The following is a 21,875-nucleotide window of genomic DNA, read 5'->3' on the forward strand; positions in this document are numbered from 1 at the left end:
TCTATCTTAAGGATTAGTTTAAACTCATCTGTCATTTAAATATTTCTGCTTTTGCCTTAAATTAACCTTTCCTACACTCATGTTACAATTTATGGGATGCATTACTCTTTCAGTTTCTGGAATGTAGCTCAGTTAATTATACTTCCTTTATCACTCTGTGTGGTGGGTTGACCCTGGCTGGACACCAGGTGCCCACCAAAGCTGCTTTATCACTCCCCTCCTCAGTTGGACAGGGGAGAGAAAATGTAACAAAAGGCTGGTGGGTGAGGTAAGGGTGGGGAGAGATCACTCACCAGTTACTGTCACGAGCAAAACAGATCCAACTTGAGAAAAGTAATTTATTACAAATCAAATCAGAGTAGAACGATAAATCTTAAAAAACTAAATCTTAAAATACCTTCCTCTCGCCCCTCCCTTCTTCCCAGGCTCAATTTCAGTCCCAAATTCTTTACCTCTTCCTCACCGGCAGCACAGGGGGATAGGGAATGGTGGCTGCGATCAGTTCATCACACATTGTTTCTACAACACCTTTCTCCTCAGGGGGAGGACTCCTCACAATCTTCCCCTGCTCCAGTCTGTGGTCCTTCCCACAGGAGGCAGTCCTTCACAAACTTCTCCAACGTGAGTCCTTGCCAGGTGCTGCAGTTCTGCATGAACTGCTCCAGCTTGGGTCCCTTCTGTGACATGTAGTCCTTCAGGAACAGACTGCTCCAGTGTGAGTCCCCCATGGGGTCACAAGTCCTGCCACGAGCCTGCTCCAGTGTAGGCTTCCCATGGGATCACAGCCTCCTTCAGGCGCATCCACCTGGTCCAGCATGCAGTCCTCCACAGGCTGCAGGTGCATATCTTCTTCACCATTAACTTCCATGGGCTGCAGGGGGACAGCCTGCCTCACCATGGTCTTCACCATGGGTTGCAGGGGAATCTCTGCTCTGCCTCCTGGAGCACCTCCTCCCCCTCCTTCTTCACTGGCCTTAGTGTCTGGATAGTTGTTTCTCTCACATATTCTCACTCCTCTCTCCTGGCTGCTGTTTTCCCAGCAGGTTTTTCTTCCCCTTCTTAAATATGTTATCACAGAGGTGCTATCACCGTTGCCGATTGGCTCAGCTTTGGCCAGCAGTTCTATTGGTCGTAGGGGAAACTTCTAGCAGCTTCTCACAGAAGCCACCCCTGTAGCCACCCTGCTGCCAAAACCTTGCCATGCAAACCCAATGCACTTTGTTTTTGTTAATGAACTCTTCATTTTGTATTTCATCTTTGTATGTTACATACAAGGTACTTTTAATAGCAGAGGCTTCTTAATGACTTTTTCATGATTAACTGGTAAGTTATTTTATACATAATGCTCTTTATAGCTTTTGGGTTCATCTGTGAAAATAAATGAAATTACTAAGTTCAGAAGATGTTTTTGACTGTCTGTGGAAACATTCTTTAAATATTTTTTTGAGATTGTAACTGCAACATTCTGTACTTCCAGCAGAAATGTGTTTGAAAAAAAAAACTACACAAGGGTACCGAAAATAAGAAAGAAAATATGAACCCAAATTAAAATACAATTTCTAATCTTTGATGAAAATACCATGTAATTTCACAAGCTTTTTTTACACTTTATGGAAGATTGAAATCAAGTGTAACGAGATTAGTCATGTTGGTTATGCCACTGAGCTGTAAAAAAAGATCGTAAAGTTAGAGCATACTGTGATTCAGAGTTGCGATACTTTGATTCTATAGGGGCCATTTAGGTTTTCTTTTCACTTTTTATTGGGGAGGGAAAAAAAATAATATGTGTAGATGTATATGTACACACACATATTCCAGGGACTACTTTATCTAAAGAAACAGAAAATATTTGTGAAAATGTTGGAAGCAATCAGAAAATAGTATTGAAGTTTTGACACTTTTAGGAAGAAAAAAAGAAAAAAAAAAAAGATTTTTGTATACATTTTGTATACATTTTTTATACATTATTCTATTATTATGTCTCATCAGGTGCTACAACTATTGAAAAGTATGATCTCAGAACAAATATATGGATCCAGGCTGGAGTGATGAATGGCAGGAGGCTTCAGTTTGGTGTTGCTGTTATTGATGACAAGCTGTTTGTCATTGGAGGCCGGGACGGTTTAAAGACATTAAACACTGTTGAATGTTACAATCCAAAGACCAAGGCTTGGACTGTGTTACCACCAATGTCAACACATAGGCATGGCTTAGGTAAGGAAAAAAAAAAAATGTTTTAAAAAGACACCACATTTTTCAGATATGTAATTTGTAATAGAAAACTCACTACTTTCAAGCTATCATAGCATTCTAAACAGTAGCAATAACTGATTGCATCGTTCTTGTTAGATCATGAAGAATATATATGTTTTTATTATTTACCAAAATAATACAGAGAAAAAGAAAAAATAACACCAAAAAAGAACAGCAAAGAAAAGGCAGAGAAACAGGGAAAGAAACCCTGAAACTATAAAGGCTAGTGAGAAAATTCTGGTTTGTATGCACTGATTTTGAAAAAGGACATCTTTATCAAACAATCAAGGTATTAGTTATTTTTAATCAAGGCATTATGTGTTTTTATTTACCCAGTAAGATAGGAAAGAAAGGCGATAAGCACAGTCAGTGATGGGCTGATGGACTTTACAAAGTATTTGTAGCAATAGTTTCATCATGACTGAGAGCATATTTTCCTATAGGGTGTTTTCAGATAAGTTGTTTTTTGTTTAGTTTTGTTTTGTTTTGTTAATAGTATTATCCATATTACTGTCAGCATTAATCAAGTGACATTGTATCCCTGTTCTCTACTCAAAGAAATATACATTTGGGGGAGGAAGGGGAGTTTATTATTTTTTAAATTAAGCAAAAATATAGTTTCCTTAGAAAAAAATATTGTTTCCTTAGAAAAAAAAAAAGTAATCTTTTTATTATGTATATCATATATGTACAGTAGGAAAAAAGCTTCAATTTATTCAACAACATAAATAATTTTGTAATGTTTCAAAAATATCTTTTTTTTATTCTTAATTGTAGAGTTACGAGATTTCCTCACTTAAAGGAAGGAATTTAGAAACTATAGGACATACCCACCAGAATATAACTTGTATAAGGTATAGAAAACTGAACTGTTCATTATCTGTTCTGCTAAAATCACGTGGTGTGATAGAATCATTACAACGTCATGAAAAATAGAAATGGAAAAGACATGCAGGGTTATTATATCTCTTTCCCTGAGTTACAATCAGCAGCAAGTCGCTTGATGTACTACTGTATTAATATCTCACAAAAAGAAGGTTGGTTCCCCCCCCATCACCACCGTTTGACAGATATCTTAATTCGCATTTGTACAGTGTCTGGCATAATGCATTTTTGCTATTAAACATGTCTTACAATAAAAAGTAGTGATGGGAATATATGTCAAATGGCATCATAACACTAAATAGCTCTGTGATTTAAAATTGTTTCCTAAGTTTAAATTTAATTATAATGCTGCAGAAATACATGTAGTATCTTTTTTACCAGTGTTCCAGAATTTTACAGAATCTGTTATTAGTTTCAATGCAGTTCCCAAGGGTGGTAAAAATGCAACAACTTCAGCTACAACACAGGAGAGTATTATTAAAACATTAGGGAATGCTTGATAGAGAACAAACTTTTCCCAGTGACAAAAGAGATGAAGCTATGATTGAAAATCATTTGCGATCACTTAAAAAAAAAATGTATCATTTTGGATTGATAATTCTACAGATGCTTTTGGTCAATAGATTTAAAAACTACCTTTATAGTTTAAGCGGAGCTGTTCAGAAACGTTGAGGTTATGACTGGAGAAAAACTGGTATATTTTCTACAGGAGAAAAAAGGGATTTGACCACTGGAGGTTTTTTTTTTGGTTTTGTGTGGAATCACTTTGGAAATTTTATATTGCAGAAATTGGGGCTTTTTGTAAACAACAAGTAAAATGAGGAAAGAAGTATAAACTGGGTTTTTATCGGTGATGATGAAAATGATTAAATGCAGTTGTTGGGAAGCAGTAGAGGTGTGCTATTTTTCTTTACTTGGAATTGTGTAAGAGTCATGATATATCATTTCCTGAGAAGCTTAGCTAATATAATTTGTTTTTTTCTTTTGAATATTTTTTCCATAAAAATTATTTTATTTATATTATTTTAATGTTATTTTAGTTACTATTATTTTGTTATTATACTAATTTTATTTCAGTAAATGCCCCTTGTAATGAGAAATTAATCTGCTGTAAGTAAACTTCTCATTTGTTTTCTAAAATATGTGTTATTTTATATCTATGTAGTGATAATGCTAGAGCTGTTTGAATTAGATTAGAAATAGGCACCCATCCTTTATACTGATGTCTTCTTGCTGACATCAGCAAATAAAATCAGATGTGCCTCACTGTAACTAAAGTCACAACTGGGCAATACAATTCACTTTATTCTTTCTTCATATAAACTTCAATAGAACTGTGTGTGTAGAATTCGATATAAGTAGAAATGAGAAATGAAAAAATGAAAACTGACGAGTATTGTAGTGAAAGTACAGAGTGTAAGAAGTCATATGTTAGGCAGTTTCAGTGCTTTCAATGAAAAATGAGTGGAAGCTATGGTAGCGGTAGTGTCTGGAATAAGTGATGCTAAAAGAAAAGGTAGACTATGGGATCCAAAACTATTATTTCAACTAACAGTGATTCTAATATCCTTGTCAAGTAGGCCATAAACCAGTATGGAATAAAAAAGAGTAATGAGAAGCCAGAAAGGCAGTGGAAAGCACAAATGAAATATGGGGAAGGTGAAACCTGAGAAACAGAAAGACCAAATCAGGACCCATATAGAGAAGGTAGAAAGAGACTGAAAGAAGAAGGAAGGAAAAAATGTAAATCAGGTTGTGGATTATAAATTCAGCAAAGAAACAGAAACAGAAAAAGTGGGTACAGAATTGCTTCATAAAAGGACTTGAACTATTGTGATTCTTTAAAAGGACTATACATATTAAAATTTTCAGAGAATATAAATGCAACTAAATGTCTTATGAGTTTTAAGAATAATAAATGCTATATAAAGTTTAATAAAGTGAATTGCTTACCCAGGAAGATATTTTTGGTTGGTTGGTTTGTTGGGGTTTTTTGAGGGAAAGGAAGGTTATTTTCCTTTGTCTCAACCACATTGAATTATCTAATAACAATAATTAAATTCTGCCTATTCAAAGACAATTTTTTAAGCTTTCTTGAACTTTAAAGAAAATAATTTTCTATTCATTCTGAAAAAGTTCTAGAAATGCTAGGCCTAATTTTCATCATTTCACTCAAATGATTATTTCTAGTGATTTTCTATATCCCACAGAAATAACTGTAAGTTTCACGTGCGGACTCGCAAATGACAGTTGTGTCATGAAATCACTGCCAATGAAATGATAGTGAAAAATATCAAGATCTTTTCATTATTTATCATAGAATCATAGGATGGTTTAGGTTGGAAGGTACTTTAAAGATCATCTAGTTCCACCCCCCCTGCTACGGGCAGGGACACCTTCCACTAGACCAGGTTGTTCAAACCTGGTCAATTTATGCCATTTAAAGTCCTTCAGATGAAAACCTATTGTTAATAGAAAAAAAATCAGTTGGTAAAAAAAAAATAGTTGGTAGTAGATAATTTTACTGAATCTTTCATTTTCATTGATATAATGCTTATTCTATATTAATTTGAGTCCTTATTAACTGTTAGGAGTATTCTCACCTTTTCTAACTTTATTTTAATCACTGTCCATATCTGTCTGAGATGAGATAAAGCATGTTAAATCAAGATGTCATGGGAACGTAGTTTTCTGTATCAGAAACTGCTTAAAAAGCTCATTCACCAGAAGAAATGCATGATCCTTATTGCCAGTGTGTAATGACCCCTACTTACAGATGGGTCTACAGAAAAATATTCTGACTACTAATAAAGAAAATCAGGACTGAAGTGCAAATTGATGTAAATTTAACTTTCTGTTTTCATTGATGCAAAATATATATAAAAAAAAAAATTATTTCCCACTTAATTAATTCATCTTGGCTTTGATTTTATTCTTACTACATGGTAAATCTCAGAAGGAAAATACATGTGTAAATATAAAAACCTTAATCAATCTAAGCCTATACATTTTTAAATCATTAAATGATAATTTAGAAAATATCTTAACTATCTTTAAAAGTATTTCATTGTTGTCTGTTTCAATGATTTAAAATTAAGGACATGCTTTCCAAGGAATTTTTAGATTTTCAAAAAGTAATTATTCTTTATGAAATATTTTTAACCTATGTGATAGCTTAAGGCATGTTTACAAACTCTGTCTACGATTTTAGAGAATTAAGAATTTAGGGTAGGTTTCATCCCTCTAAGTAGGAGTACGTATAACTGAAGAGAACAATTATTCCTGTTTCCATGAAAAAAAAAAAAAAGAAAAAAAAACATGTTTAGGATTAAAAAAATTGTGGCTTGGGAGCAGTTCCTCTTAAGCAGTACTCTTAAGGTACAACGAGGATTATTGAGAAGACTTTGCAAACAGAAAATCTCCTTCCTTAATCTCTCTCTCTCCCTTTTTTTTTTAATAAAAAAGCCTACATCAGTTTTATCCATACTGGAAGTTAATTATAAATCTATTACTATGATTTTTACTACTGAAAGGAAAAAAAATATTAAAAGCTAGTTTTAATTTTTTTTTATGTTCTATTTTATATATATCACTGAATTAATACATTAAAGCCCTTCTACATTGGAAGGTACTTCTTGTGTAATTAACAAAGAACGTCTTGACCAGGCTCCACAGTTCATTGCTGTAGTCATTTCAGTAATGTTTGCCATATAAGTGTGATTATGCTGCTATTGTCTAATTGATAGACCTTTTCGCAATTTACAACATGTTTGTGAACTTCTCATTAGGTTAGAGTGAATCTGTTGCTGTTTGTGCACTACTTTTTGACTGAATATTAGGTAATATTATTGCTAGCAACCACAGTTCACTCACTTCACCAAATGACAAGAACACAACAAATAATAAAGATAAGTGAATTGTTAAGAAAGTTTAAGTTAGAGCTGGCGTGTTTTCTAGGACTTAATATAATCCTTTAACTTCTAATTTTTATGTTTTTAAAATCTCGATATCATTTCTGAAAATAAAAAATTTCCCCCAAAAATTGAGAAGTAATATAGATGTTAAATACATCCTCAACTTTAAAAAGCAACGTGGGTGATATTATTTTAACCAAATGTAGGTGTCTGCATCTGAGTAAACTCCCTTTATGGCAACTGAGAAAAATAAATGACTTAATGATGGATGTCATCTTAATCTAATATATGTTAGGGTAAAAGGTCAAAAATTAAAGGATAAACATAAACAAGGACGCACATGTCATATTCACAGTTCAGATGCAGATAAGCTTTGCACAACAGAGGACTGCTCACTTACAGAACTGGCTACTATTGTTCAGCAAAGTATTGAATTACATCAGTTATATTCCGTTGAAGCTAAGTAGAAGTCTGAAAATAAAGCTATAAATCTTTTGGTTTAGAAGTTTTTTGAAGCAGAATGTTTGTATCGATATTTTTTTTTTTAATCTACAAAGGAAATCGGCAGAAAAGTGATCAGACTTGGACAGTCTTCTTCCATTTAGATAGGCAGAAGAGCCTAAATCCTTTCTTTATAAGGACATTTCAATCTAGAGCCTTAGAAATATGATTTGGTTACCATAGCTTAAATTACTTTTTTCCATTTAGATGAAAAATTAAATCTAATAGCTCGAGCTAGCTTTAATCAGTTATACAGGAACTAAGAATCTGAATTTGTACAGAAACAGACTCAAAGCAATGACAGTTTCCCATAGCTCAAATTTGGTCGTAAATGCCATTGACTTTCAAATGTCATTTTACACTTCTTGCTTAAAATGTTATTTTTGCCTATAATGATGTGGATGAACGGATCAAATGCACCAATGTAGTTGCAGAATCTTGGTTGAATGTTTTGATTTCTCTTTGAAACACAGAAGAAAACATTCATAAATAACTCCTCCTTAGCCAAATGAGGCAGAATATTCTCAGCCAGTCCAGTATAGTCCTATGTTGCAATTGTTTAGGTATGCCCAAAAGAAAAAAAAAGAAAAGATTTTGCAAAAGAATTACCAAGTGTTGTTTTCCAATAAGTAATCCACTTCTAAGAAACTAGATTGAGAACTTTTTTTTTTTTTTTAAATAAAGGTATAATTTGTCAATTGCAGTTATGTAGGAACATATAGAAACAGCCTATTCCTGGCCCTATGTGGCTCTTTATTCAGCCTTAAGTATTAATTGGGACATAACAGCATACAGCTAAAAATCTTACAGAGAAATCATTGCACTTAGTGCTGGATGAAGTGCTGTCAAGATAAGACTTCATTGGTAGATTCGGTCATTACATTGGTCTTGCAGTGCGGATTTGTACTCTCTGCCTAGCATTTTTCTTAATACCAACATATTAAAAGTCAGCTTCAGATGGATACAACTGTTTTCTATCAAATATGACTAGAATAAAAGCTTCAGTGTTGGCCAAAAAAAAAAAAAAAAAAAACACCACACTTTCCACCTTTAATCTGTCCCTTCATTTACATTCTTGTACAAAAGATTATTCACTAGTATTAATTTAAGTGTGACTGGAATGGAAAACAGAACAGCTCAAGGAGAAAGACTTATGTCATGTGTCCTGTAAAGGTTCTTTGAGTCAAGATCTTGTTGGAAATGTCTTGCTTTTCTGCAATGGCACATCTTTCTGGGTACATCAGCATCTCACAAGGCAGCACTATGCCAGAGATGTGTGTTCTCCCTCTGTAGCGATATCTGTGCACAGCCACAGACTAAAAATAAAAACAACCAAAACCAAACATAAACCAAAACAAACAAAAAAACTAAAACAAAATAAAAAATAAACAAAAACAAAAACACCAAACAAAACCCCCAAATCTATAACCACTTAAACATTAAAGTGAAATAGTTCCTCAACAGACTTAGCAGTGCTCTGACATAGTTGTATTGTTTACCCTTTCAGGAGCAGCTGTTTAGAGATTAGCTTGAGAATCTTTCCTTTATGTAATATTGACTAGTACCATGTACCACTATGTAGTTAAATTATTGTTATTTTTTAATGTTGAAATCTCAGGGGAAATATGTCACTCTAGCTTTCACAGTCTGTTGACAGAAGACCTGAGACTTTTAAAGTATTTTCTCTGCAATATTGATTTGCATGTGTATTAGACTTTTGCTCTGTATTTTTCTCCTAATCATCGGGAGCATTACAGGGGTAATTTTTCCTGAATTATTAAGTACCTTGTCATTGTATTTTGCCCTCTTAGTAAGTAGTGGACCATGACCCAATTCACTAAAGAGCTACAAGTCATAATGGCAACACTTACAATAATTTCTAAGTCAGGTCCTCAGGATAATAGTGTGACAGAGCTGAGAATCTGGTGTCTCATCTACAAAACTGCATGTAAATAAAGAGATGGAAGGCAGATCTTTACTTCTATAAATTTGCATTATATTAACATGTCAGTATAATATCTTCTGGCCCAAGAGGGCAGGGGTATTTTTATAATTCTTTTAATCAGCCTTGATACCTGCCTGTGAATAAACAATGTGTCACTGAATATTCACTAAGGAAGGCAGGTCAGGTCCAATTCTCCAATTTATCACATGCTAAATTCCCAGCTTGGCCTGTGGCAGTTCTATATGCAGCATCCAAAGAACTATACTGGTATATCACACCCAGTTAAGACTATGGTTGTGAAAATTAAATACCAGATTTAATTAATTGATGCATAATTTAAAACAAACTAGACTCTACCATCATTACTTTTTCTTTGCATTGTAGTATGGAAGAAAAGTGGTTTAAGACTTTATTTAAGAGGGCAAGAACAGAGTAAGGAAAAGCAGCAACATTAGTTACAAATAATACAGAATTGTCAAAGTATGCTTCTGTGGATGTCGGTGAGAAAGGAGGTTGTTAGAAATTTGCAGCTACCTGGAAACTAAATAAATGCAGAGTTTAAAATGGTGGAGTAAAGTCTGGGTGTTACTTAGTCAAGTTTAATACTTGGATATCAAGTCATTGGTTTATTTATCTCCTCACTGTCAATGTCATGATACAGCATATGTCTGTCCTCTTCTTAAATGGTAATTTCCTTTTTTTAAAAATTAGTTGTTGGATACAAGTTTATCCTTCCCAGTTAAAATTCTGTCTCTACAAATATCAAAACGCAGAGACTACAGTACAGCTAACACCACAGATAATTTTTTTCTTTGCCATTTTGTATCTAAAAGTGTCAGTATTAAACTATATTTCCTGTTATGTTATAAAAACTGACATTTTTAAAAATTTCACTGTATGAAATTAGGTCTATCATGCAGATAAGGAAAGGTAGAGTTAGAAATATGATAGACAGTGTTCCATTATTTTGCAACATCACAGAAAAGTAATTTAAAAATCCCATTCCAATCTCCAAGTATAAATAATTGAAACTGTACAGATCTCAGCACCTAATTAGACATAATAGGTTTTTTGCTACATAGCCTTATGAAGGCAATGAAAAGGAAAATGCCTGCCATTGCACACTAGAAAATATTCATTTTTAGATCTCATTTAGCTAAAAAATAACACTATTTGCTTTCATAAATCTCCAAGTCTAAGTCCTTAGGAGAATTATTTTCCAGGTAGCTAACATGGTACTGCAACTTATTATCCTTCTTTCTTGTACTTTTTTCTTTCTTTCTTTCTTTCTTTTTTGCCTGTGTGTACAATTTGACTGCAAAATTTATTTTAGTGTTTTCAAATTATTTTTTTTTTAGTTCAGGAATCTGCCAATTTCAGATTGTACTAATGAACAGCAATATGTTGACACACAATTTAGCTGGGACAGTTTTTAATCAAAATTATACAAATTCCCACCAAAGCATCTTTAATACAGGAAATAAAGTTTAATAGGTACTGACTTCTGCATGACTGAATATATAGCAAATATCACGTTATTAAGGTTTTCATCATTTTCAGGGAAATATTAAGATTTCTTTGTACTTACTGCACCTAACAGCTCAATATATTACTGAAAACATATCTCCTCTTAAGCAAAATTGTTGTTTCCTTCCCTAAGAGAAATCCTTATAGTTGGCTTTCTAATCTCAGCTGTCCAGTAACTGTATTCAAACTAGCAAAGCAAACTGTTCAGAATGTCATGAAAATGAAGGTAATTCGGCAAAAGATGGATAGGATAAGTTTGTCCCTCAGTGCCAGCCTCCCTTTCTGCACGTATGATTGCTTTTCTCAGCAAACAACAGAGGACTACTATCGTGGAACGTTAAGTCCAAGAGGATTCATTCTTCTTTTTTGTGCCTTAAACCAGTTTTGTCAAATTGTTGAAGATAGATGATATGCAGGAATAAAAGCTGTGAGGCCTTGTGCCCTTTCTCTTCTTTTAGCAAACACTCCTGAAAGAGGTGACAATATTATTCTTGTGTGTGGATTTTGCTTAATGACAATAAGACTTCATGTTAGCTGGAAATTGTTATTTTCTCATTTAGGAACAGGAATAGCCCATTCTATATAATGTATTTTAATAAAAACATTATCTGCATTCTGAGTGTAAATCTAGATGGATGTTTATTGTCTATTGGGCACAGAACACAGAAAACAAAATTATGTACTCTGATGTCACTTTAGTGTAGGACACTTATAGTGAACATGAGAGCCCATTTCATGAAGTCAAGATGGACTCTGACCTTCTAACACACTGGTCAGTATCTTGACTAAAAAAAGATGAAAAATCTTACCTCAGGAGACGATGCAGAAATTGGCTGCACCATTTAGAAAAAATAAAATGTGTATTGAGTTCAGTACCTTTGCTCTTTAAGGAGGAGGAATTCTACGGTGTGCTAATAAGATTGGAACTCTGACATTTCAACACAGTCTGCTTAAAATGATTTTTTTTTTTTCCTATTAAAACAAATGACCTGGAACATTCAGAAAAGAGAATAGCCTTTTCATCAATTTTACTGGAAAATATTTTGCTTTGTGATCTTAGTAGAATGTATCCCTGAAGATTTCGATTGCAGTATTGCCATTTGTGGTTATCCTTAACTGTTGAGTAACTTCAGTACAGGTTTTGATACAGAGGTGAGATGTACCGCACTCCATTCTGTGTGATGGGGAGGCTGAAAGCAACACCTTTGAGACTACCTTTTGATCCATATGTGTGATATAAATGAGGATACAGGCCAGTCAGCCTTACCATGATCCCTGATAAGGTGATGGAGCAAATAACACTGGTACCAGTTTCAGTCCATACTAAGGACAGGAAGTAGACAGGGAATAGTGAACATGAATTCATGAAAAATAAATAATTCCTGACCAACCTGACTAACTTATTTGCCAGGGTCAGAGGGTTGTAATCAGAAGCACAAAGTCCAGCTGGAAGCTACTAGTGATGTTTCCCAGGGGCCAATGCATTCATTGATAATGTTTAATTTCATTAATGACCTGGATGTGCTCTCAGTGCATCTCAGAGCGTACTCTCAGCAAGTTAGCATATGACAAAACCAACCAGTAAAGAGTGGTTGATGGTTATGCTGCCATCAGAGAAACCTCAACAGGCTGGAAAATGAGCTGATGGAAATCTCATGAGGTTCAACAAAGGAAAATTGCATGTCCTGCAACTGGGGAAGATTTACCTCATACACCAGTACAGGCTGGGGGCTGGTTGGCAGGAAAGCAATTTGTAGAAAAGGTCCTCAGGGTCCTGGTGGACAAGAGCCAGTACTGTATGCTTGCAGCAAAGCTGGCCAAGAGTATCCTGTGTTGCATTAGATAGAGTGTTGCCAGCAGGATGAGGGAGATGATCTTCCCCGCCGCTCAGCCCTGGTGAGACACACCTGGCTGGAGTACTGTGTAGAGTTCTGGGTTCTTCAGTACAAGCCCACGACACAATGACTTACTTGCGTGAGTCCAGCGAAGGGCCACAAAGAAGATTAAGGGACTGGAGGCCTCACACATGAGGAGAGTCTGAGAGAGCTGGGACTATTTAGCCTGAAGTAGAGAAGTCTTAGGAGGCTCAATGTGTATAAATACCTAGTAGGAGGGAGTAAAGTAAATGGAACCAAGGTGTCGCCAATGGTATCGAGTGAAATACAGACTGAAATACAGGAAATACCATCTAAATGACGAGAAGCTCAACATGAGCCAGCAATGTGCGATCGCAGCCCAGAAGACCAACCGTATCCTGGGCTGCATCAAAAGAAGCATGGCCAGAAGGTCAAGGGAGGTGATTCTACTCCTCTACTCCACTCTCGTGAGACCCCACCTGGAGTACTGCATCCAGCTCTGGGGCCTGCAACATAAGATGGACAGGGACCTATTGGAGCAGATCTAGAGGAGGGCCACAAAGATGATCCGAGGGCTAGAGCACCTCTCCTATGAGGTCAGGCTGAGAGAGTTGGTGTTGTTCAGCCTGGAGAAGGGAAGACTCCAGGCAGATCTTATGGGAAATTTCTGGGGAAGGGACTTTTTACAAAGGCAAGTAGTGATAGGATGAGGGGGAATGGCTTCAAACTGAAAGAGGGTGGATTTAGAATAGATATTAGGGAAAAAAAAATCACTATGAGGGTGGTGAGACACTGGAACAAGTTTCCCAGGGAAGCTGTGGAGGTCCCATCCCTGGAAGTGTTCAAGGCCAAGCTCAATAGGGTTTTGAGCAATGTGGTCTAGTTGGAGGTGTCCCTGCCCATGGCAGGAGGGTTGGAACTAGATGATCTTTAAGGTCCCTTCCAACCTAAACCATTCTATGATTTCATGAAAACCAAGTGTTTTACTGTGAGGTTGATACACTGGCACAGATTTCCCAGAGAGGCTGTGGAATCTCTATCCTAGGTGTTATTTAAAAGCAATCTGGATCTGGTCCTAGGCAACTGGCTCTAGGTGACCTTGCTTTGAGCAGTGGGATTGCTGAGACAATCTCCAGAGATGCCTGCCAACCTCAACCACGCCATGACAGATCTACTGTAAGTGATTCTGGGAGTCTGAAACTACAATAGGACAATAGAAACAGAATTACAGCCCATTGAACAACTTGTTTTTCAGGTTTCAATCAGTTTTCTTTTATTCTGACACAAGATCAGATGACAATAATGCACAGAACATTGCCGAGTTTTTTGTTTTTTGTTTTTTTTTTTTTTTTGTCAGTTTTAACACTGTATTTAAATAAATTCAGCCATTGTTTGATGAAGACAATTAGTTAGCACATTATCATGGTTTGGGCCAGACTGGCCACTGAGGTGAAACAACAGACTCCGCCACCTCTGTCTCCAAACAGACAGGGGAGAGAGAAAAAGAGACTTAGAAGTTTAGAAGGAACTAAATTACTGTAATGAAATATTAATGATAAAATAATAAAAAGAAAATAATGAACTATATACAAAACCTGATCAAGCTTCCAGGATCACCGTCATGTCACTGACAGGCACAGGGAAAGTCCCAGACTGGACTCAGTGACAGACAGGAGCTGGGTTTTGGATCTAGATTCAGGAATGCACGGATAGGGATTAAAGGCAGATGAACAGACACAAAGGCAGATGAACAGACAGAGTCCTCCTTGGACACAGGCCATTGAAGGAAAAGAGGGCTGACCCTTTGACCCCTCAGTTTTTATATTGAGAATGATGCAGATGGGATGGAATACCCTGTTGGTCAGTTTTGGGCCACCTGTCTTGTCCATTCCTCCCGACAGGTGCGACTCCTCTACACTTTGCTGCTGCTGACCCTCCAACGGGGCAAATAACAAAGTGAGCTGACCTTGGTTGTTATAGGAATAAGTATCAGCAAGAGCCTCTCTGCATACCGTTCCTTGGCATCAGCTATAAACTTAGGTCTTATCACTCTGAGAGCGAACAGTTTCCGCACAATATGCTAATTGGTTCTGTTTTACCTCAAACCGGGACGCACATTTTATAAATCTTTAGTGGTTGTAACTCATGCTTAAATAACTATTCCATTTCTAAGTATACTATTGAATCTACAGTCAGTTGCTGATGATGCAATGAAACAATTTGTTTTCTTAAATGAAAGTCATTAGTGGTATAAGGATTTTCATTTCTACATTGCTTCGTTTCACTGTTATGGTTTTATTTAAGCAGTTCTATACTTAGATTAAAAAGGCTCATCTTATTTAGCAGTTTTTAAAGTGTATTTATTTATAATTTGCAGTTTTGTATATTTACTATAAAGCATTAAACACAAACCCAAAACTATATGTCTCATTAAATTTGTGAAGTTGAATTTGTAAAATTTGTGGGGCTTGTTGATCTCATTTAATCATTTTAAATCAAAACTGATCCATCAATTTAAACAAAGGTTAGATGTTGATTTATTCAGTACTGCATTTCCATTCTCCCTGAATGAATTTTGGATCTTGTCAAGTAATGTGTCATTATCCAAAAAATGTGTAGAAAAATCCCTTAGCTAATATGGGTGAGAGAAAGATGATAGAAGAGAGGTGGAATAAAAGGACTGGAGAGGATGACGGCGGTAACAGAACAAGCAGAGAGATTTAGAAAGAAAATACAGGTTTCTTTCAGCAGCCTTTAATGGTCTTTCCATTTTCAACACACTCCTTTTTAAGACTAAATTGGTATCATTTTAGTATTCCCATATGATATTTGTATTGAAAAGTAAACTGAAAGTGGTTGATAGTAAACAAGCTGCTGCTGCATGTAGGAGAAAGGAAAATTGGTCTAGTTAGTCCAGTCTCTCAAAATGTAACAACTGACTAATATTTTACGTTCTTAACCATAAAGCTGAATGTATTAAGGGATTACATTCAGTATTTCTCCTATTTCCTGTCACCATGGTGCCAGGCAAAAGGATGAATGTCATAGCTGGTCTCTTTCTGGGCATTCTTCCCTTTAGGAGAAATCAACAGTGAAACAGAATCAGCATAATCAACTTCACATTAAGAATGTGTGAAAGTCAAGAAGACTGTTATGTCCTATAAGACAATATCTAGTCCTCAGAGTAAAACATAGTTGAAGAAACCAATGATGCTTCATAGCATGACTTACAAAGAATACAAATTTTTATATTTTTCAAATCTAACCTGCCATGTCTCCACTTTTCAATACAGGTGTGAATGTTTTCATAATATTTTTAAAAATTATTAAAAAAAAAAAAAAAAAACCAACAAAAAAAGAAACTAGATAGTATGAGTACCTAGAAAAGAGAAGAGAAAAAAACCCCAACATTTCTATAAAAATGAGTTACTGATTGATGGGAATTTGCTTATATTTGCCTTGGGTTTTTGCTTTGAGCTTGTTCTTTGGCTGTCTTTTCTGTCACACAGACATATATGTCTCAAATATGTATTAAGTGATTTTTTCCACCTCTAAACCGATATATGAATCATTGTTATTAACAATAATAAACATTGTTATTAACAAATATTGAATATCAGTTTAATAGTGAAGAGGGAATGAAAGCTTTTTATTGGCACTGCATCACAGAAGTAACAGCCTTTATCGATTTCTTCTGATTAGACCAATCCTCAAGCTATTTCATTAAATTATTATTACTGAATGCTTCATAAAGTAAGTTATTGGTTGTTTAAAGGAATGAAGGCATATATTAGGGAAGTAACACTTTTCTTGAACACTCAACTCTACTTTCATAAGTTCTAGTTATACTTGTATATGCCTATCCCATTAATAATCAAAATCTGCATACATTCAGCGAACTCTGCAACAGCTCTGCAGTAACAATGACCTGAGAAGGCTATATTTTTAGATAGTTTAATCACAGTTTGCATGATCAAAAGCAACTATTCACAAAAAAAGCATCCTAAAAAATAATGGAAAATTTACTTAAAACATGATTTTTGCTGCTCCCAGAATGTTACAAATTCTAATCAAGTGTACTTACTTGATTCACCAGTATTGCAAGGTGCATATTTATTTATTTAATTATTTGACTCATATAAAGATGTCTGGGATTTAAGTACAATTTTTGGATGGATCGCAAGACGGGGACTGGGGGAGAAGGGTCCTTCTCACTGTAAGGGAAGATCGGGTTTGTGACCACCTGAGGAAACTGAACATACAGAAGTCTATGGGACCTGATGAGGTGCGTCCCAGGGTCCCGAGTGAGTTGGCTGATGTAGTTGCTTAGCCACTCTCCATGATATTTCAAAAGTCATGGCAGTCAAGTGAAGTCCCAGGTGACTGGAAAAAGGGAAACATTGCACCCCTTTTTAAAAAGGGTAGAAAGGAGGACCCTGGGAACTACCACCCTGTCAGCCTCACCTCTGTGCCTGGGAAGATCGTGGAACAGATCCTCCTAGAAGCTGTGCTAAGGCCTATGGAGGACAGGGAGGTGATTTGAGACAGCCAGCATGGCTCCTCCAAGGGCAAGTCCTGCCTGACCAACATAGTAGTCTTCTATGGTGGAGTGACTACATTGGTGGACAAGTGAAGTACTATGGAAGTTGTGTATCTGGAATTATGTAAGGCCTTTGACACAGTTCCCTGCAACATCCTTCTCTCTGAATTGGAGAGACAGGAATTTGATGGGTGGACTGTTTGGTGGGTGGATGAGGAATTGGTTGGATGGTTGCATCCAGAGGGTAGCGGTGAATGGCTCAATGTCCAGATGAAGCTTGGTAACAAGTGGTGTCCCTCAGGGGTCTGTATTGGGACCAGTGCTGTTCTTAATTAATGACACAGACAGTGGGATTGAGGGCACCCTCAGCAAATTTGCAGAGGATACCAAGCTGAGTGGTGCAGTTGGCATGCCTGAGGGATGGGATGACATCCAGAGGGACCTGGACAAGCTCGAGAAGTTGGCCCATGTGAACCTCATGAGGTACAACAGGCCAAGTGCAGGGTCCTGCACGTGGGTCAGGGCAACCCCCAGTATCAGTGCAGGCTAGGGGATGAAGGGATTGAGAGCAGCCCTGCTGGGAAGGACTTGGGGACACTGGTGGATAAATGAACCAACAGTGTGAGTTTGCAGCCCAGAAAGCCAACAGTATCCTGGGCTGCCTCAAATGAAGCATGGCCAGAGGTTTAAGGGAGGTGATTCTACCCATCTACTCTGCTCTTGTGAGACCCCACCTGGCATAGTGCATCCAGCTCTGGGGTCCCCAACACAAGAAGGTCATGGACCTGTTGGAGTGGATCCAGAGAAGGGCCAGAAAAATGATCAGAGGGCTGAAGCACCTCTCCTATGAGGACAGGCTGAGAGAGTTGGGGACAGACTTTTTAGCAGGGCCTGTTGTGATAGGACAAGGTGTAATAGTTTTAAACTAAAAGAGGGCAGATTTAGACTAGATATAAGGAAGAAATTTTTTATGAGGAGCATCATGAAACGCTGTAACAGGTTTCCCAGAGAGGTGGTAGATGCCCCATCCCTGAAATGTTCAAGGTCAGGTTGGAAGGGGCTTTGAGCAACCTGATCTAGGTGAAGGTGTCCCTGTTCATTGTAGTGGGGATTGGACTAGATGACCTTTAAAGGTCCCTTCCAACACAAATTATTCTATGATTCTATGATTTACTGTTAAACAACAAGAAAGAAAAAAATATTATGCAGTTGGGTTCACTATAGAGACTTTGCTGCTTTTCCCACAGAGAAGTCTCTTCCACAAAGCATCTCACTCTCTATGTCATAATATGTTAAATTATTTGCTAAATCTTACATTTCTGTCATTTCAACCTGTCATCAGTAGACATCCTGCAATTATCAATTTGACAGGTTTGTCTAGCCAAGCCTTCAGAGTTGTTAATCTGGGAAGAAAAGACAAATTCCATGCAGAACAAATACTGAAAGAGACAGAGTTTATGCCAGAGTCAAAAAGACTGTGATATCCATGCCTAAATTTAGTAAATTTATATAGACTCCCAGATTTTATGACCTGAAGTTACTGCTGTGATCATGTAGATTGACTTTCTGCAAGAGAGGCATAGAATTTCTCCCCATCATTTCTGCCTTGAGGACATGCCATCTCAAGGAGTTTGAGCATGTCTGTCAAAAAATGTATCTGTGCAGATATGAAAACTTCAAGTAACACAGAAACTGTCATATTCCTAAATTCATAATTTCAATAAATCCTTACCATCTTTGGTTAAAATACAGCATATTATTCTTAAGCTTATTTTAACAGGTTATGAATTCCAGTCATTAGATCTTATTATTCCTCTAACAGTTAGACTCTTAGTCATACATCTTTTCTTTATGCACTATGGTTGGATTGCCTTGTGGAAATAATATCTTGATAAACCCTACATCTCATATGGAATTTCCAGCAGGTTTTCCATATTTTTAATGTTGGGGGGGGTGTTAATACTTTCTGAAGTTCCTCCATATTAGTTACATTCTTTACATGTACAACATCTACATCCATTAGTTTTCATGGGTGTACCATTAGAGGAACTCACTAACAGTTATCACTACAGGTTTCTCAATCTGTTCCACTTTGCATTTATGCTTCCCAGATATCTGCAAATATCAAAGCAAAATTTTAAAAAAAGAGAAACAAAATACTCAAAATAGACATAACACTACTTTCATGGAATTCAGCACTTTTTTTTTGTTTGGGTTTTTTTATTTACTTAATAGAGGACTGGACTTTGAACATTAATATATTGAATTTACATAGTCCAAAACAATTATTTGCGCTCACATACATAGCTATAACTATGCCAAAACAGAATGAAGTTCAATATTGCAGAATGTATTTGTCCAGTATTTTAAAACAGTGGACCAGAACTGGACCAGCTCTTAAGGAGCAAATGTAAGGATGTCAATGCATTTGGTATTCTGTAAAGAAGAGACTTTGAATATGTAAACACATGGCAAGTTACTACGTACTATAATCAGCAGCATGTAAAATTACTTTTGTACAGAAGCCCTTCTGTCTTTGTCCCGTATGGAAAGATAATTTTCCTACAGCTTTGCCAGTAAATTTTCCTATTATGGAAGCAATGCAAACTGGCAAACTGAACCAGGCTACCTTGTATTGAATCCCTTAAAACTGTCCAAGCTAAATATACTTCCAGATTTCTTTGTTGCTACAGCTGTAACTAAATTCACACCTTTTGGCAGAAGAGCATGACATAAATCTCACACCAAACCAACGTTTTTGTTTTGGCAGTTTTCTAACTGTAACATTTCCCTGTGTCAATGTAAAATTAATTTACGTGGAAATGAAATTGAACATCATGATAGCAAAATATGTAGAAGCTATTCAGTAAGGTCAGACAAGTCAGAGAACACTCTTATGAACTTTAAAAGCCAGCTGAATTCACAACATAACAGCAAGAGGTACATGCAAAGTAAAAGACATTGGGGAAAAAATCTTAAGGAATGTGCATCTCAGGGTTCTACATACATAAACCCAGTAAAGTTCTCATTATAGAGAAGTCAGTGAAGACTATTTTCTGTACAGAGCCTGGTTAAAGAGTACAACGGAAAATGCAGAAAGAAAATCCATTACATTAATGCAGTCAGTTAATCAGTTTTGGTTGTAGTTAAAAAAAAAAAAAAAGGCTAAAAACCTATGAAAATGCAGGAAGAGCAGTATCTTGATTAAGAAGAAAACAAACTTTCTACAAAAAGTGACTGAAATAATTAGGATGGCTTCATTCTTCATTTACAGCAGGAAAAAGGACGAGAATAAAACTCAAATATGAAAGGACACGGCAAAAAATATGAAATAGTGAATGAGATAAAAAGAGTAAATTGAGGACAACTTTTTATGTCCTAATGAAAGAGCAAATAAGCTATTCAAGCAAATAAAAGGTGGAAATTTCAAAACTAGTGAGATGTGTTTTGACATGCATCATAATTTCACTGTGAAATTCACTGCATAATAGTACAACTCTGCTTATGTGTGAAGGTGAGAGAGGGTTGGTGTGTTTATCTAGACACTGATTATTTATGAATGCATGTGGACAGAAATATACATACATGTATACTTTCTTTGAATACAATTAATTTTTTACCCCAACAAGAATTTGATTTTCTATTTAACTTTGAATTAAGTCAAGAGTTTATACATGAAAAGCTAAAGAGTACAGTGTTGTTATAACAAATTATAGTACATATGTTTTTGACAGTGTAACCCTGTTTGTTCAGGATTTAAGAATATTTATAGCTATCAGATATTAGGGGAAAAAAAACCAAACACAAATCAAACAACCAAAAAACCACAAAACAAAATGTCCCTACAACTACAGTTGAACACTGGCAGATCTTCCCACATGTGTGCTACTGGTTGCATTCTGAGATAAGATATTGAGCTATAAGAATCATGAGTTCAATTTAATATACACTTTAATATTCTGGAAAAAATTATACCTGAAACATGGGATTGAATAAAAAGCATTTATACGCAAGAGGCAAGAGTATTCATAACAGAAGAAACTAGAGAATGAGTTCACAGAAACTTCTGCAGAAAAAGATGAGGCTCAGACTTTATAAGAAAGAAAATTTCAGTAAGGGTTAATAGGGTTTTTAAATTATTTTTTTAAGTTTTAAAAAAGAACACAAACAAAAAACAAAACCAACATCAAAGGAGCAGGAATATTCCATGAACACTGAGATGAAACTTGTTCAAACTCGTTGATAAATATAGTTTTTAATGTCAAATTAAACTTTGAATGAATGAATTTTCTGAAATAGGACAAAACAGTTCTCCACAGAAAGTGGAAACTTTTCATTGTTTTAAATGAAAGATAGACATTTCTGCAAGAAAAAAATAAACATTCTCTGAAACTTTAATGATCTACTGTTTTCCGACTTTTTGATGAGTTCAAATCATGTGAAATGGAGTGGAA

At 35.9% G+C, this 21,875-nt stretch overlaps 1 protein-coding gene across 2 annotated transcripts in view; it reads left to right on the plus strand.

Moving 5' to 3' along the window:
* The window catches only part of KLHL1 (kelch like family member 1), a gene marked incomplete at both ends in the record, with an annotated part of 249,665 nt that overhangs the window by 198,189 nt on the left and 29,601 nt on the right, over nt 1–21,875 (plus strand). For both annotated transcript variants that reach the window (XM_082486591.1, XM_082486592.1), the window contains one exon: nt 1,990–2,214. In XM_082486591.1, coding sequence (XP_082342717.1) covers nt 1,990–2,214 — 225 coding nt within the window. The remainder of the gene's footprint in view (nt 1–1,989; nt 2,215–21,875) is intronic.

Source organism: Vanellus vanellus (genome assembly GCF_965231255.1).
Source record: "Vanellus vanellus genome assembly, chromosome: 1".
Lineage (NCBI taxonomy): Eukaryota > Metazoa > Chordata > Aves > Charadriiformes > Charadriidae > Vanellus > Vanellus vanellus.